The sequence below is a fragment of the Phyllostomus discolor genome, chromosome 13 (assembly GCF_004126475.2).
Source record: "Phyllostomus discolor isolate MPI-MPIP mPhyDis1 chromosome 13, mPhyDis1.pri.v3, whole genome shotgun sequence".
In the NCBI taxonomy this organism is placed as follows: Eukaryota; Metazoa; Chordata; class Mammalia; order Chiroptera; family Phyllostomidae; genus Phyllostomus; species Phyllostomus discolor.
In genome coordinates this window covers 69,483,365-69,500,587 of record NC_040915.2, presented here as the reverse complement: position 1 = coordinate 69,500,587, position 17,223 = coordinate 69,483,365, and the positions used below count along the sequence as shown (strand labels likewise).

The window sequence follows — 17,223 nt, the reverse complement described above, 5'->3', positions numbered from 1 at the left end:
GAACCTGCACTGCAGGCATGTCCACGAGTGTCTGCAGCAGGCCGGTGCCCGGCATGGGATTCAGCCAACACGAGCTGTGGTTTGGGAAGATAGATTCCTGGGGATGATTTGGGCAAACTTTGTACACGAATGGGAGCTAACTCTTCCAGGGCAATTTTTTATTCATCTTCACAGGCTAATTGCTTGACCAGCATGCCAGGAGCCAGAACTGTTTCTCAGAGATTACTGACTGTGTGAATGAATGAATGAGTGAGGGCATGGTCAAAGGGCCAATGGGGCTAATTCAGGCAGGTGCAGTGATGGTATCCTGGCTGTCAGCAAAAAATGTGCCTATTGAATCACACAGAGAAATGCCAGTACCAAGAACTAGTGGGACAGAAGGTGTGTTTGATAGTAAGGAGAAAAAGACACAATCCCAGGCCTTCAGCAGCTTGTGTGATGCTGTAAAAATGCATTACCTTCCTTCTGTGTGGGTTTATTTATATATAAAGCTGCCTACATATACATAAATACATATACTCCTGGGCAGAGTATCTGTTGAGTGTTTTCTTCTGCTGTTATTGTGTGCATGTGTGTGTTTAATGATCACAATGCCATTGTGAAAACCAGCTCTGCCTGACTTTCATTCCAGTGGCATTCTGCTCGGGGTTAAACAGCGACTTCGACAGAACTCAGACAGTCAGCTCCTACCAGGGGAATTAGGCTTGATGTTCGGTACAATAAATGATCCCAAGATAAATACATATACTTTTTAAATCCTGGATGGTGATGTATCCTCTTTCCAATACAGAAACAGGGGAGCCTGGCTGTATTTAGTTTGTCTGATTGCTTTTAAGAGGGGGGACAGGTTGGCTCTGAAAAACTATGGTCCTCTATTCATTAAAGTGTCAATAATGCTCAGGCCAGGCATATTGACAGCGGATTAGCCTGGGCTGAGTCTATGTACAAGACCAGTGCCTTTTTTAACCCGGCTTGTCTCCAGATCAATACACCCATCAGCATTCGAAAATTAGCCCAAGATGAGATTCCAATACTTGAGGTGGTGTGTCATGCTAAGAGGGCACCTAGCCAACTCACGGATGGAAACGCCGAGCTGGGGATTAGACATTTTCCATTATCTTGGACATGAGTGAAAATTGATGCAGACCCTGTCCCCTCACCCCCTCCCACCTACCCTTCCCCCCGCCCCCCCCCACACACACACACACACTCAGCCTTCTCTCTCTGAGCCTGTATAAAGCCTCTGGGCCGTAACTCCAGCCATTGGATTCAATAAGCACTCACTAAATGTTCACTTCGTACAAGGCACTCACTGGGTGCTTAGGGCAGGAGAGTGTGGGCTTAAAAAAATTATAAAAATGTGGTCTTTGTTTTTAAGGAGGCTTCAGAATTTTTCACGGTTCCTTCCATTTACCAGTTTTATAACAGCCCTGCTTCCTGAAGCAAATGTCTGCATTAGTCACATCCTAGTGTCTTTGTCAACACTCCGCGTTCTGCTCTCAGCTGTAGGTGTGTGTATGGGGTGGGGCTGGGGGCTGGGGGCTGGGGGCTGGCTTCAGAGGCACTGCCTGGTGTAGGTTGGAAATGATGCTGCTGGAGCATTCAGGGAAACGCCTCATAGAATAGTCATTCTCAAGGCTTTCTGGCCAACTATCCATGATAGAAAAATGTATTTTCCATTAAAAACTTTCAATGACACAAAATTTTATGTAATAATACCTACTTTGCTGTTTGCAATACACTCTGATACCATCTATGTGATTCTATTCCCTTTAAAAACTGCTGTTTGCACCAGGCAGTTTGAAAAATATTCATTTATACAACTGGAAAAAGAAAAAGCCATCATAATGTCTTTTTGGAAATACAGACTAAGAAAAAAAGTAGCCCTGGCCCGCATGGCTCAGTGGGCTTGGCATCATCCTGCAAGGTGAAAGGCCACTGATTCAATTCCTGGCCAGGCACACGCTTGGGTTGTAGGTTCAGTGCCCAGTCAGGGTGCATATGAGAGGCAACCATTCATGTCTCTCTCTCACATTGATATTTCTCTCCCTCTTCCCCTCCCTCCCTTCCCCCCTCTGTAAAAATAAATAAATAAAATCTTTAAAAAAGAAAAAAATAACACAACTTAGTATGACCAAGCTTTGACACAACATGAGGGGCTCCAGCGTCCCCCTGGCCTCGTCCCTGACCAGAGCCAGTGTCCACACTCTTCTCACTGCAGCCGAGGCTTCTTCTCCTCGTGGGTCACAGTCCGTGCCCACCATCCCAGCTGCACTCCCTCCCGCCCCCTCACAGCTGGCTCCCCCCTCACTCTACCAGCTCATCTGCCCCTGCCTTTTCCAGTCACCGCCCTGCCCTTGTCATTTGAACCAAGACCCTTTACTGTTTCCCTGGACACTCTGAGAGGAAAGGGTGGCTGAAGGAGCCTCCGGAAGAGACGTGTACTGCCTGAACCTGCCAGTTAGCTGGAGGAAGGGAGCTGAGGAGTGGACTGGGAAAGAAACAGGGACAGAGGGGCCGGGCTCTGCTTGTTCAAGGGCTTAGGCACCTGAGATAAAAAAGCACGGTATTAAGTCCAATGTGGAAGATATCTTAAAGAGTTAAATAATGACAATAGTGGCCCTGGCCAGGTGGCTCATTTGGTTGGGGTGTCATCCCATACATCAAATATAGGTTGTGGGTTTGATCCCTGGTGGGGGCCCAAATGGAAGGCAACCGATCAATACTTCTTTCTTACATAAGTCTCTCTCTCTGTCTCTCTCTCTCTCTCTGTCTCTCTCTCTCTCACTCTCTCTCATTCTGTCTCTCTCTCAAATAAATAAAAGACGTACCCTCCATATCCTCTGGTAAGAATTTTAAAAAATAACAACAGTGTTTTTTGAAATCGCTAACACTTAACATCTTATATGTGCCAGGCCCTTTTCTAAGTACTTTACACACCAGTCCCTGTAAAACATAAACCTCACCATGGCTCCTCACAACACTGACTCCATTGTACAGAAGGAAACCCTGAGGCTCAGACAGGCACTTGACCAAAGGCTCCGGCCCAAAAGCAGTCGTCTGGGATTCTGAGTTCTTACTCCCTAGTCAGGGATATGTCCACTCGATTAAGTGTTGTGTGAATGCCCCCGGACCAGTTCTGCTTCGTGGGGAAGGTAAGCACCATCCCCGGGCTCTGGGACACATGGAGAAAGCACAACCAAGAGAGATGCAGAAAGAGAACAAATACACAGTTCTGAAAAGCTGGAGCTGAGGGGCGCAACCCAAAACATGGAGAATCCGACACAGGCTGCGGGGGTGTGATGTGGTGGCAGGGACCCAGGGCTGGGCGGTGAGAGGAGATGAGGGAAGCAGGCTGTGGTGCAGGTGGTGTGAAGGATGCGTCCCAGTGGGTGCTCGGAGCATCTGTGTGTGGCTGTGCTTCCTCCGAAGGCCCTGGGAGGGTGTGCAGGTGTACAGTGCCAGACCTAAAGTGCTGGTCTTAAAATAAAGCCAGCTTAGAATTGGAACCTAAAAAAAATTAGAGGAGAAAAAAACCAAGCAAAGCAATAATTAGAAGATAATTTTCTGAGAAAATATATTACTGGAACAGAAGCAAAAAAAAAAGTCCTAGTCCTATTCAATGGGAAAATTATTTGAAAATTTAGTGTCTGAAGGCAAAATGACAATTAGCAAGTTGTCCTGGCTGATGGAACAAACAGAACTCGTTCCTGTTGAGGATCACAGTCAGGGAGTTTAACACAGGCTCTCTCAGCTGCCACCCAGACCACCCTGCCCAGCACCACCCCGCCTGGCGCTGCCTACCTTGCACGATGAGGTGGACCCGAGAGGTCTTGGGGTGGTTGTCTGTCTGCACAGAGCAGGTGTACGGGCCCTCGTCGTACACGTCCACGTTTTGGATCTCGATGCTGTACTGGGTTTGGGTGTAGCTCAGGAGAACCACTCGTGGGTCTAGGCACCACTTGTCATTCCCAGCGTAGAGGATGGTGCTTCGGTTCAGCCAGGCCACCCGGGTGACCCGGTTGTCAATTGTGCACCTGGAAGGAAGGCCAGATGGGCAAGTCAGGACACTGGGAGCCATCAGAGGGGGTCCCTGGCAAGGGCAGGGGGAGTTTTTATGCCTTGTCTTTAATCCCTACCCCCAGTATACACACAGAAATGTCCTTTGTTTGCTTCCTGGTGGATAGTACTTGCTGGAATTTGGCAGCAGAAGTCTTATGGGATTACAGCCTTAGCACATTGGATATCTCAGAGTGCTCTGAAACCAGCCGAGCACAGGGTCACTGCAATAGTCCTAACCATCCATAATCACAACCCAGAGGCATCTTCCACACCCAGAACAGCTGGGCCCTTCCAGCACAACCAGCCTGCTTTTGCTCAACGACGTCCCTGATGTGGAGGATGCTAATCCCTCAGATTACTTTCTAGGTGTTTTAGATGTATGAAGTCGTTCAGGACTTACAACCCAAGAGGGAGGTTCTACTGATAAAAGCAGTTAAAGAACAGAGAAACTAAATATTTTCCCAAGTCACACAGATAATATGTGCTAGATCAGAGACCCACATTTCAGCTACTAAATATTTTTTTTCTTATCTCAGAATAGCAAATTCTGACAGAAGGCTTCTGAAGTCAAAACTAAATATGAGCTACCACCATTGCTACTTAACTTCACTATATTCAAGGGCAGAAATGTTCGATTATTGCGAGACTAGACACATTTTCCAAAATCGCAAAAGTGGTTGCACATGTAAAAATAGATGTTCTTTCTTTTACTTTTGCATCTGGAGTTCCTAAAATGTTGAAGCTCCTTTCTCTTTTCCTACACTTTCAAATTTCCCAGCTACTCTCGCCAAGCCCTCGTCACATCTATCTGTCTGCATTCATTTCCTGCTCTCGGCACACCGAGCATGTTCTGCGGCCTTAGGCTGGATTCACAAACCCCGTGTCCTGATCCCAGCTATAATGCTGGAAATAGCAACACAGCTCGGTATGTACAGTGGTGCCTCAAATTTATATATTCTTTTGCACCATCTCATTTGATTCTCGCGATAAAGCTGTGACATCGATGACCGTCTCCCCTTTACAGATCAGGACTCTGGGGTTTGGGATGGTCCGGTGACCTGCCCGCAGTTAAAGAGCTTGGAAGTGAAGTCAGACGCCTCAGTCAGGTTGTCTAACTCCTGGTCCCGTGTGCTCCTCAGGATGCAAAGGGGGATTATTCAGTGGGGAGGGTTGACAGCTTCCGTGGGATTCTCAAATGGTCTGTGACCATGAAAAGCCTACGAGCTGCTGCTGAGCACACCAGCTTCCCTAGGTGGTCCCTCTCGAGAGGAGATATCCTGTATTGTGCATCCTTTCCGCTCACACTTGTGTAAATGTCACCCGAGCACTGCAGGGCCTCTCGGGCGCAGGTGGGGAGACTTGCTGAGAGCTCCTGCGGTGAAAACTGCTCGACCAGAAATGTCTCGGCTCAGGTGTCCAGCAGGGTCTCCGCTGCTCGCTGTGTTTTCGGAACAACACAGGATGGAGGTGCTAGAAGACCTACCCAGGAAACGATCAGGGGAGTACGTCTATAAATGGGGGTGGGCCGTTTGCATTAGAATCACATGAGGGGTTTGTTACAGTTTCTCTTTTCCTACTGACTCAGAATCTTCAGGAACCCCCAAAATGTGAAACTCTCACTAATATTCCAGTTAGGTCATGTACACACCAGAGTATGGAAAACACCGGTACAGAGTGATGCATCCCCATAACCAGCTGCCTAATTTGTGGGACTTGGTACGAAATGAAAAGGCAGAGCCCTTGGGTCAAGAATTATTAATGACTGAAGATGAGGGTCCTTCTGAATGCAGGACACCATGTGAGTGGATCTCAGACTTCACTGTGCTTATGAATCTACTTGGGAAATTACTGAAATGCACATTCTGATTTGGTAGGTCTGGGGAGGGGCCTGAGAGTCTGCATTTTCAGTAATCTCCCAGGCATGTGCATGCTGATGGTCCCTGGACCATTCCTTTAGTAGCATAAAGCAAGAGGGGAATTGTGCGCACATTAAGGTTTGAGAAGCACTGAGTAAGGACCTCACTCTATAAAAGTGTGTAGTCAGAAAACCATCAGATCAGCATCAATGGGAAGCTCATTAGAAATGCAGAATTTCAGGCTTCACTGCAGAAGTAATGAGCTGGAACAGCATCTTAATAAGATGCCTAGGTAACCAGATGTACATGAAGTTTGGGCTGGTCTGCGGTGTACTCCAAGCCTTCCTTTTTGGCTTTGCTGACCGTGCTCAGCACACACTCAGAGAGCATGCAGAGGTAGAGAAGCACAGCCGAGGTGACAGAGGAAGCACCTGATATGCGCCTTCCCACACCTCCCCGCTAGACCTGCGGCTCTCCTCTTGGCTGCCACGCCTGAAACGTGGGTTTGGAACCACAGCGGTTTCAAATCCCTTAAGAACAACATACTCCACAACTCGCTTTGCTAGTAAAGTACCTGGGGTGCTATTTGTATTAATGACCTTAAAGGAGGTCCCTACCCTAAATTTTACTTGGATTTAAGCAGAGAAATTGGTGAAACTCATATTCACGGCTAATGTTTATTGAATGCATATTACTATATGCTATTACTATATCAAGCAAACCTATTACATACACTATTTTATGATCTCAAAAAATCATTTGAGTTCACTTATCATTGCCAGTTTAGAAATGGGGTTCACTGAGGCTAGGAAATATCCAAACTGATTAAGATCACACCGATATTAAGCTACAGAACCAAGACTCAGAACTAGAGTTGTTGTTCTTTTCCCCTCAAATTCAGTGGTCTTCAATGTCCTTATCAGACTCCCAAAGGCTCTCTAACATTTAAATCAACATTCATTGGCATCACCCCGAAGCTCAGATGAACACAGGTGACTGGCCCTGACCTGGTCTGGTGACCACACTTTAAAAACCACTGTTTTAGAAACCTGGTTTCTGGTAAACGGAGAGCAGCAGAGCGAGTGGACATGAAGAAGTGACTCTTGTTTGAAACAGTTTTCCATTACTTTACAGGGCAGAAGTTTCTTATAACCACTTTGTTTGGGGAGGCAGAACCCTAGTTATTTTTCCCTCCAACTGCTGAAACTTTGCCCAGATACCAGGTGAATGGCCGTGGGGCAGGAAATGCTGATCACCAACCTCTATAAACTGCCTGAGTCATTGTTCCTGATGTCCACAATGGGGACATTGCACAGCCCCCTGCTGAACACAGGACTGTCCTGGGCTGCCTTGTGTCTAATTACTGGAAATTGACTGGTACGGAAGCAGTATCACCAGGGCCAAAGACATTCATTTGCAAATACACAAATGCTCCAAAGGCAGCCGACTTTCAGCACAGTCAGGCGGCCCCTGTGATATACTACACTGAAATGCTGGCATAGCTTCAGCTATGGTTTGGGCACATCCAAGGTCATGTATAGACGTCCAAACTGTCACTGCCGGAGATCAGTCTTGCTGAGTCTCCACGGCATTAATGCTGGCTTCTGTAGAGATGGATCACAAAGGGAACTTGGCCGCCAGCTCCTGTCACCTCCTCATACCTGCCCCCATCTATCGGTATCATTTATCGAGTCTCAACAACAATGCAAAGGAGACAATTCTCCCAGGCTTCACAAAAAAAAAGGCAGAATGAGCATAATTGCTCTCGAAGCTAGGGCCAATGCTGTGGTTGGTGGGGGTAGAAGACTGGGGTGGGGGTTCAGTCAACAGGCTCCCTTTCATGCAGACACTGCCCTTAACCCAGTCCTACCAAATCACCCCTGCAATGCACCATGGTGTCACATCTCCCTCAGGAAGGTGATTCACGGGGAGCAAGGAAGGCCGCAAACTCAGCTCACCCTGACTAACCCAGGGCAGTGTGGTGGGAGGTGGCTGCCTGTCCTCAGGGAACTGGTCCCAGCTCAGCATGAGGCTGGCAGAAAGGGAAACAGAGAGAGAATGGGTTGCAAGGGCCCTGCTCAGACCTTGAAAGTCTCTCACCTTCCCCCGCAAAATCTTGAGATATAAGAAGCTCCCACCCTGAGCTTCCTCTCTGCCCATCCTGCCACACAGGCAAAACAAACAAATAAAACAAAACAAAACCAAGAACAAAAAACAGGGAAACAACTATTGCACACTCATGGTTCTGGATTTAGGTCTGGGACTCCCAGCTCCCCAAATGCTAAACACCCCTCTGCCTGGGAAGCTTCCCCGCTCCAGCCTCAATGCCACTCGCAATCACTTCCTGCTCCACCTCCAGGAGATGGTCCTCAGCATTCTGTGTTTCTGCGAGGGTCCTCTCTCACCACACCTGCAGCCTGCCCCTCCTGGGTGTACCCCCAGGGACAGTCCAGGGCCCGACCTCTGCAAACCCTGGCAAGATCCAGACAGACACTCAGAGCCTGGGAGGGATTCTCCTTACCATCCCACTGCTAGCCACAATGCCCTTCTCAGTCTGTGTGTCTGTCTGCACTCTGTTCCTTTTCTTGGAGAAATTTCTTCTTAAACAAAATAGACCTGCCATATTTGAACAGGTTATCAAAGATGTCTAGCCTGCATGGATCATCAGCACACTTTCTTCGATGATTGAAAACCTCCTACGTAACTGACCAGGGAGGACCAAGCCATATGTGTCAGTGCTGGATCCTGCACCTGAGTACCGCACAGGGTAGAGAGGGCTGCCACACCTGCAATTGTCTGCAGCTGCGCTGACTGTGCCAACACTGAAAATGCAGCCCTCTCTGTCCTCGATCTCTGGCTGAGGAATAGTGGCTTTACTACACTCGCTGCATTTGCACACAGAGGGATAGCAAACAATGTGTACTCGAGCCCAGGAGGAGTGCCGCAGAGATAAAACCATGAAAATGAGGACACCTCAAGTTATTTTGGGTTTGGGAGGAGATTAGAGTGAGATGGAGAGAGAGAGAAAAAGAAAGAGAGAGAGGCACTGGAAACTGAAAAAAATAGAGCCAAAGTTGCTTGGACTCTTCTGAAGACAAAAATGTGTTGAAATAACGAGAAAGGTTACTGAAGAAAGAGGGAAAAATCCAAACTTGGTCTTTCTTAATCACACCTGCCTGAAGGTCTGAGGACTGTAATGGATCCAGGCAGTGGGAAATTCAACCATTCCTTCCGTCAAACAGCCCTTTAACTGCTTTTGAAAAGCAAGACATCTCAAGCCAGGCTGGAGACTACAGTGAAATAAGTGCTTCCACCCTTCACAGCACCTGGTCACAATCTCCTCTGATCGCTCAGAAATGTTCCAGCTGCCCCTAAGCCTAGTTCCTCTGAGCATTTGGCTTGTGCCCAGCCCTCCCCTCAAGCTTCACAGAGAAACATTACCAAGCGGATGGTTTGGAAATACCAACACCCGGCTCGTGGAGTTGGCAGGTGCACCTTCCAGATCTGCTTCTGGGGGGAACCAACAAACGGGCAAACCAGGCTGCTTCATCACCAGCCTGCCGAAAATCCAGACATCACTGCACCTTAACTCTTTATTGGAGGAGAAGCCTTCACTACTGGGGGGTGCTCATTTTGACCCTACTGGTATCTAAAATCATCTCGATATTTATAAAAAGGCCTTGGGTTACATAGAGAGAAAAACACCGATTGCACTCTGGCAAGGCCGATCATGCCTGGCGCTCTTAATAGAAGTGAAGGGCCCAGCCAAAAGCACGTGCTGCACTCGGAGTCCACCCAGCCGGCAGCGGGCTGGAGCCTGGAGAAGGGCAGGGAAGAGGAAAGAGAACAGGCTCTCTAGCCAGACTGCGGGAATCCGAGTCCCAGCTCTCTTCTTGCGGCTTCTCCCCAAGTCTTCTCACTTCACTAGGAGCTATTTAACTCATCTGTGATGGAAATAACTTGTCCTCCTGCTTCGGGTTAATGAGAAGATTATAGGGAACGATTCATGTAGATACGTCGCTCTGTATGCAGTGGACACCCGGCAGACAGTATGATTGCACAATCCATCATACAACTGCTTTCCCACCTTAGGTGTGTGCACATGTGACACCGCTGAGTAGATGCTGAGTTCTCAGAAGGCAGGGCCATGCCTTCTTTACCGTTCGTGCCCCTACACAACGTTGTACTGAGTACAAAGTTAGCACTCACTAAATATCTGTCCCCCCATTAACTCTGGATTAAAATCTCCACTTTCACCACCCGCTGAGGAGGAAATGGCCATGGGGCCTGTGGGCAGTGCAGGCCCCGGCTATGGCTACGAGGCTATCTACTCTGCATGCCCCACCAACTCGAATTTACAAACACAAGTGCACACAGCTCCCTCTACTCCTTGTGGGCATCAGAAAAGCAGAGGCATGCCCTTCATATCCCTACTCTCTTGGAGATGACAAGAAGGCTTGGCTTTGTGGCTCTCTGAGCAGGGTTCTCCATAAGCACACCTGCCCATGTGTCCTTCCCGTCTGAGTCAAAGTTGCATAATCGGAAAACAAACTCTGCTGAGTTAGGAGGGCCATGACTTTGCTAAAATGAAAGCACAGGATTTTGATTTGTCCTGGTGACAAAAACCCAATACTAATTCACATGCTGAAGGAGGCTGGGGACTGCTCAATAGGTCACATCACATTTGTCACCAGGGCTCCCACAGCCATTTCTTTATTCAATAACTGTGTGTTACACCCATGTGGCGAGGGAGGACTCTGAACTCAGAATGATCTGGGCAAAGAGGCCTCTTGACCATGTCACACGACCACAGACAGAATCAATAGAGACTTCGTGTTTTTCCTAGGTGACCAAAGCCAGGCCACCCGGAGGCTCATCTTTCCACTTTTTCCCTAACATATTGAAAATCATCCAAACACAGACAAGGGTCTCTAGAACCCCCTCACAGAGACCAACATTTCCTAGGGGAGAGAGCCCAGAAGTGCTGAGAGAGAGCTCAGTGGGAATTCACCTTGGTTGTCACCTGCCATTTGACCTTGGGCTCCAGCAAATGACCTCCCACCCCACACCGCTTTGGGCATGACGAGTATCTGGCCTATTGAACTTCTGCTCACTGGGACCTGTGCTCTCTGCTCGGTTTTAGAATTCATTCCAATTCATTGGAATGTTCTTCCTTACTATTTGTTAGGCAAATTCCTATCTCTCTATCAACACTCTTTTAAATACTATTTTGTATCTCAACTACCATTTTTCTGCAAACATTTTCGAGCCTCCGTAAATGTTCTCCAGACCTGCTTCCACCTGGTGTGTACTGATAGCAGCTTGTTCGTGCTACGTCTTCTCGTGACAGGAGGCACTCCGGCAGGGTGGGAAGTGCATACTATGGTGCGCTTCTGGGTGCCAAGGACTGTTGGTGACTTCCAGGGCAATTTGGATCTTGGGAGAATTTAGGAGGCCATTTAGGTTGGAAGGAGCTTGCTAAATAGCAGAGGGCAGGACAGGGCATGTCAGGTGAGGGAAGAACAGGAGCAAAGCACCGCCATGGAGCTGTGAAAACACGTTTGCAGAAGGGTGGGAATCTGAACAAGGCTTTGGGAGAGGACGAAAGTCATAAGAGATGAAGCCACTGAACTAGTACAGTCTTCGTCCCCATGCTCTACGGCACACTGACCTGAGCTGCACAAGGTCCCATCACCAGGCTCCCAGTCCTCCAGCTTCCAGCTGTGTCCAGCAGAGAGAGTGGGACTTGGGGGTGCAGTGGCAGGAGATGAGGTGGAGGAAGTAGGGGAGGGTCTGCCGCAGGCCGCCTACGTCCCTCTCTCAAAGACCACAGCTGCTGGCCTGGGGCCCTGTCCACACAGCCCTTTCCTTCTGGTGGGAGCTGAGGCCTCCTCCTTTTACCCCTTCAGACCTGCAGGTGTTAAAAATGCCCCCCTGTACCAGCCCCAGTCCTGACTACCCCCTGCAGTTTGCCTTCACTGAGCTACACCTTTGTAAGTAGCCACTTTATTAACCTCAACTCTCCTCAAATTACCCAACTGAGTGTACCACCTTTTCCTCCGGGAACCCTGGTGATTCCGGGTAGCACTATATGCCACATAAAAGACTTTACTTCATCCTGGACACCAGAAGGACCAGAGAACCAAAATGAAGAACTTACCAGAGGTTACCTCAAAAAATTACATATGGATGGTTGTAAAAGGCACAAAAGCTTGTCACTTTCTTCCCTGGGGGACGGGGAGAGGGGTTCTCCCTGGCAGGCATGGGCTGGGAGAAGAAATGGGATTCCAACAAATGTTCTGCCTATAATCTCTTTCTCTTCTCTTTTTTGTCTTCAATTTTGTCCTCACCAGCTGGACCATGTGAAGCCCATACCTGAGGCTTCATCCTGGAGAAGTTAGAGCCAGCCTGGAGGCCATTAGTTGGTAGGGGCGGGGGTCACTGCTAATTGAGTGATCCAGACACAGTTCACAATTACACTCGGAAGTGCGGACTCGCTCGGGTACACCGGGCTGAAGGCTGCACAGTAGGCATGTTGTACCGCACTCAAAAGGCTTCCGGAAGCTCTGCCCAGGCCAGGCCCCTGGATGGCCGAGAACGAGGTGCCGGGCTGGCAGGCGCGTGCACGGGCGAGCACCTCAGGGAGGCCAGCAGGTGTGTCACCCTGTATCACCATCCATCCCTGGGGTCTGTTCCAGTGCCAACACCTGGTTGAAAACCCGTTTCAACCCCGCCCCCAGACCTGGGCCCCTCTGTCTTCTCTCAAGCACAGCTTGTGTTTAGGACTTGAACATCACTGACGTGAGGAGAGCCTCAAGGCTCAGGAGACCAACACCACAGCCTGGCCCAAGCGCAGCTGGTGTTTCACCTGCAGCAGGTGTGAAGTCCAGCGCCCGATGGGTCTGATCAGTCACCGGGCAGGCTGCCTTCCACTCTGGTTCTCACTGCAGAGACTGATACGTCTGGCCCCATACTGGGGGAAGGACAGAGAGGTCAAATGGAAGCATTACAGATGAAAACCATAGCAGTCCTCTCCTGTCCTTAGAAGACATAGCCCAGTCCATCCAACCCCCTCAGTGCCCTGGAAGGAGGAACAGCTTGATAAAGCCAGAACTCCCCAGTGACAGGGCAGGCTCCTGGGGTCCAGGGGCCTTCCCACTGTTCTCACTACCTGGCTCAGCCACATGTCATCGGCTCTTGGTGGTGCCACTGTGTCTCAGGTGACTGCCCAGGGCCCAAGAGGTAGTTGGAGATGGGGGGTGAGTGGCCGGCGTGCTCCCAGGGAAGCAGCTGCCCAGGTACAAAGTGCCATGTCTGCCACCTGAGAGGTTGGAACGAGGCACCGGGAGAACAGAACCCACAGAGATGCGGCTAGAGCAGCTGTGCGGCCCCTCTGCTTGCCCCTCCTCTGCAGGCCTGTGGGGAGAGGGGTCCCCAGGGCCATGGGAACCAACGTTCATTACAAGGAAGCATGAGAATAATTAACTGCAGAAGAGGTAATTGGAGTTCTCCTGATAGTTAATCTACGTGATGTGATACCTCAGGGGGTGGGTGTATCCCCCAGAAAGACAAACACTCCCAGTGGAAGGACCCGCCTCCCTGGGGCCTGCGCAGCCCCCGCAGCTCCTGGGCCTTCCTCCACTGTTAGCGTGTTTCTTCTCAGATTTCTTCTTCTGTCCGCCTGACAGCTGGTTGTTTGAAGAGCTCCCTCTCAGGGGAGCGCAATGTCTCCAACCTGTTTGTTGCTAAGGAGGTCTACTGACCGAGGCAGTCCTCTCCGGTGTTGTCACCTTCTCTATAACAAAGCAGAGTGGCTGCTGGGAGGGGTCCATGTCAGGGGTGGGGGGGCAACGGACAAGCTACCAGCTGCCTCTGTCTCATGAACTAAGGACTTCAAAGAGCCCTAAAAGCACCTTCGCCAGTCCAGAAGGAGAGATCTAGAAAACAGTCTCCCAGGTGCAGTCACCTAAGGGAAGGGCACACCTAATGCTCTGCCTCCATGGCTGACAAAGCCCTACGGCAGGAGTCCCCAGCCTTTTTGGCACCAGGGACCACTTCCCTGGAGGAGAATTTTTCCATGGACCCGGGTGGAGGGGGATGGTTTCTGGGTGATTCAAGTCCTATGCATTCAAGCTCACCTCCTGCTGTGCAGCCTGGTTCCTAACAGGCATGGACCGCTACCAATCCATGGCCCAGGGGTTGGGGTCCCCTGCCCAAGAGAACAGGGTCCCAGGCCTCACATTAGATCAGGCTACAGGTGGGAATGTGCAAAGGTGGGGGAGCTGAAATGTGGAGCTGGAAAACCCACTCTGAAAGGTGGCTGGAAGCCAGGCCTGGGTCTCAGGTCTTTGGCCTGTATTGATGTCCCCACCTTCTTGGACATTGCAGTTGTTAGTGTCTGTCCAGTCCCCCGGGTCCCTTTGACTGTCCCTGTGCTGCTCCCCAGGTTTCTGTGCACCTCTGCTTCTAAATGCCACACTTCTGGGAGGCCCATCATGCCACCCACTTGCAGAGAGCTGGGCGTGTCCCCTGGGGCTGTGGGTAGCTGCTGACAATGGCAGCGTGGAACCCCGCCCTCTGGACCTGCCTGGGTCTCACCCTGGTGGCTACTTGTCTGAAATCAAGCCTCTGCTTGGCTTCCTGTCCCTCCCTGCCCTGCTCCCCACCCACTCCTTGTGGTTTCTCTAGGGAGCACTTCCTTAATAAGCCACTTTTGAACAAATTCAAGTCCCAGGGCCTGGCTCTGGGGCTCTGGAACTAGGACAGTGTGATTGGTAATTCTCGCAAACATTCTGGGATTAGAAGGGGAAATCTTTAAGGAATGGGAGTGAGAGAAGCTCCAGAGGTTGCAAGGAGTGGGTGCCAGAAAGGTGCCCACGGCTGTGCAGTCAGGCTCTGGCAGCCGGGCAGAATGGGCGGTCTGGGCTCAGGAGGCAGGAAACGAGACGGGGCTGAGTAGAGCCTGGCCGAGAAGAGCGGAGAGAGCTGGGGACATCCAGGGACACTGACACCAAGGGGAATACGACCTAGCCAGGCACACATCCTCAAAGAATCCTCTGGTGAAAACTTCAGGAGTTTGGTGGTAGGGGAAGAGCAAGGGGATTGGAAATCTTGCGGAGAAAGTGAGCCCTGAGTTCATAATAAATGCAAAACACATCTCTATACATAGAGAAAAGGTGAGAGAGTGTGGCCCACAGGAAGAAAATGCAGTCCAAATGTGTGTCTATGGAGATGGGGGCACACTTATGGTCTGGTGTGACAGAGGTAGAGACTCTGGAGATGCAGAGGGGACAGCATAAGAAGGAAGATGATAGTCAGCTTGCAGCAGGCCCAAATGCCATGCTGAGCAGTAGCTCTCACAGGCAGCAATGGGCTGCTGCTGGTTAAGGGGGGTGGGGTGCTGAATGGCGTGATGAATTCACACTTGGAAACGAAGTGGGAGAGAGACAACAGTGAGGTGGGGAGCCAGTCGCTGCCAGGAGCTGTGTAAACGCTGAGGTTCCCCTCCTCAGGATGAGTTTCCCTTCCAGGAGATGGGGCTCTTATTCATACAGTCAAATGCCTAAACAGATGTTGTTGCATGGAGACCTGAGCAGCTCAAACCCTGCTGACGGGAGGGACTGGGCCGAGGGAACGCTGTGGCTCCCCGACTCCCCCCATTCCTCAGGCCCATTTTATAACCTCCCACTGATGCAGAGCCTATCGAGTCAGGCCTACCCTTCTTCTCCTTATTTGCACTTCACATCCAGTTGTTGTCTCAAAAGATATGAATGAACTGAGGTGTGTAGGAACAGGTTTACTGAATTATTCATTTATCTGGCAAATATTTTTGGAGCACCTACTATGTGCCATGTATTGCATTAATACTTGAGCAATGCAATGCAATACAGGGATAGTTTGGCTCATGCAGAAAAGAGGCAAGAAAAAAGCAGACTTCAGTGAACTGTGAGGTCTCTTATGAAAGGACACTACAGGGTGTCGTACAGAAAACAGAGGAATGCTTGGGGACACTGGTGTCAGAGGCCAGTGAGGATCTTGTAGAAGTGTTTTGGCTGAGACCTTTAAAACTGAGTATAAATTCGGTGTTTTGCAGATCTGACTTACAGATAAGGGGCTGAGGGAAGTTAAGTCAATGCAACCACTTCATTTATAAGCCTATGGCTCTGCAGCTATTTAGTTCAAGAAAGTCTCAGGATGAGAATCAGCATCTCCTGATTCCTTAACCTGAGAAACGTAATAGTGTTTTCTGGGGTGAGTGGATTCTATGAGAGATTCCATCATGAACACCCCAAAAACATGACTGTGAACTGGGCGTTGCTCAGATTTTAACAAGATCTCTACCATCTGGAAGCTGCTCTGCGTTAGTGTATTTATCTGACACAACCTCAGCTTGCATGTTCCTATTTAAGAGAAGCAGCAGCCGTGCCCAGAGGTTCTGGCCTGATTTCCATGGAGGCGAGCTAGCTGGGTCCTTGCTTTATCATTGAGTCTGCTGTGACAAGCCTGGGTCCCTAGACTTTGCGTGTCTCAGTTTGTATATGTGTCTGGGTCCCTAGACTTTGTGTGTCTCAGTTTGTATATGTGTCAAATGCGGAAAACGTCTGCTCACTCAATTCTTACGGTTTTCATGAGGGTCAACGTCAGTCCTTCAGGGGAGAATACAAAGGACTCCACAGGAGTAGGGAGGTGTTAAAGTTTACCAATCAGTATTGTTTTCAAGTAACTATTATACGAGTGCATACATGTGTACCTCACCTTGCTGAACATTAAACCTTTATTTATTGTGCTTCTATGCCTGTGGAGATGCAGTGCTCATTCTTCAGAACAAAACATACTCCATGTTCTCTATATTTTAGGAGCTTGTGATACAAAGAAGATAACAGCTACTTAAATGAAAGAAAGCAGGGGACCTACACAAGCAGTTTAATAGCCAACACTGTACAGTGGGGAAGTGGCTCGAGTTTAACCCTGAACATACAACACCCAGCCCCAAACCCAAGGCAGGAAGTCCTTAAGACCCGCACCGGATGCCGGCAGACAGAGTGACCACGGCCCCGAGAGGTGAGGGTGGGTGTGGGTGGAGATGAAGAGGGGGATGCAGTGGGTCTGCAGGTGCAACATGTCAGCCAGGGAATCGGTCCTCTCAGTGCAGGAGCTGCACCAGCCACTCCTCCCGAAGTGCTTTCCTTTGACCAATGAGGGACAATAATTGCCTCAGTCCTTCACAGAAACTCTTGGTACCTTTGGTGATATCCTCAATTACCTGGCCTCTGTAGGACGCAATTCTGGTTGGGTTGGAGCAGAG

General features: G+C 49.7%; 1 protein-coding gene across 6 annotated transcripts in view; it reads right to left on the bottom strand.

Annotated features, from left to right (window-relative positions):
• The window catches only part of NTM (neurotrimin), a 944,650-nt gene that overhangs the window by 183,444 nt on the left and 743,983 nt on the right, over window positions 1-17,223 (bottom strand). For all 6 annotated transcript variants that reach the window (XM_028528357.2, XM_036014146.1, XM_028528354.2 and 3 more), the window contains one exon: window positions 3,805-4,037. In XM_028528357.2, the coding sequence (XP_028384158.1) occupies window positions 3,805-4,037 (233 nt within the window). The remainder of the gene's footprint in view (window positions 1-3,804; window positions 4,038-17,223) is intronic.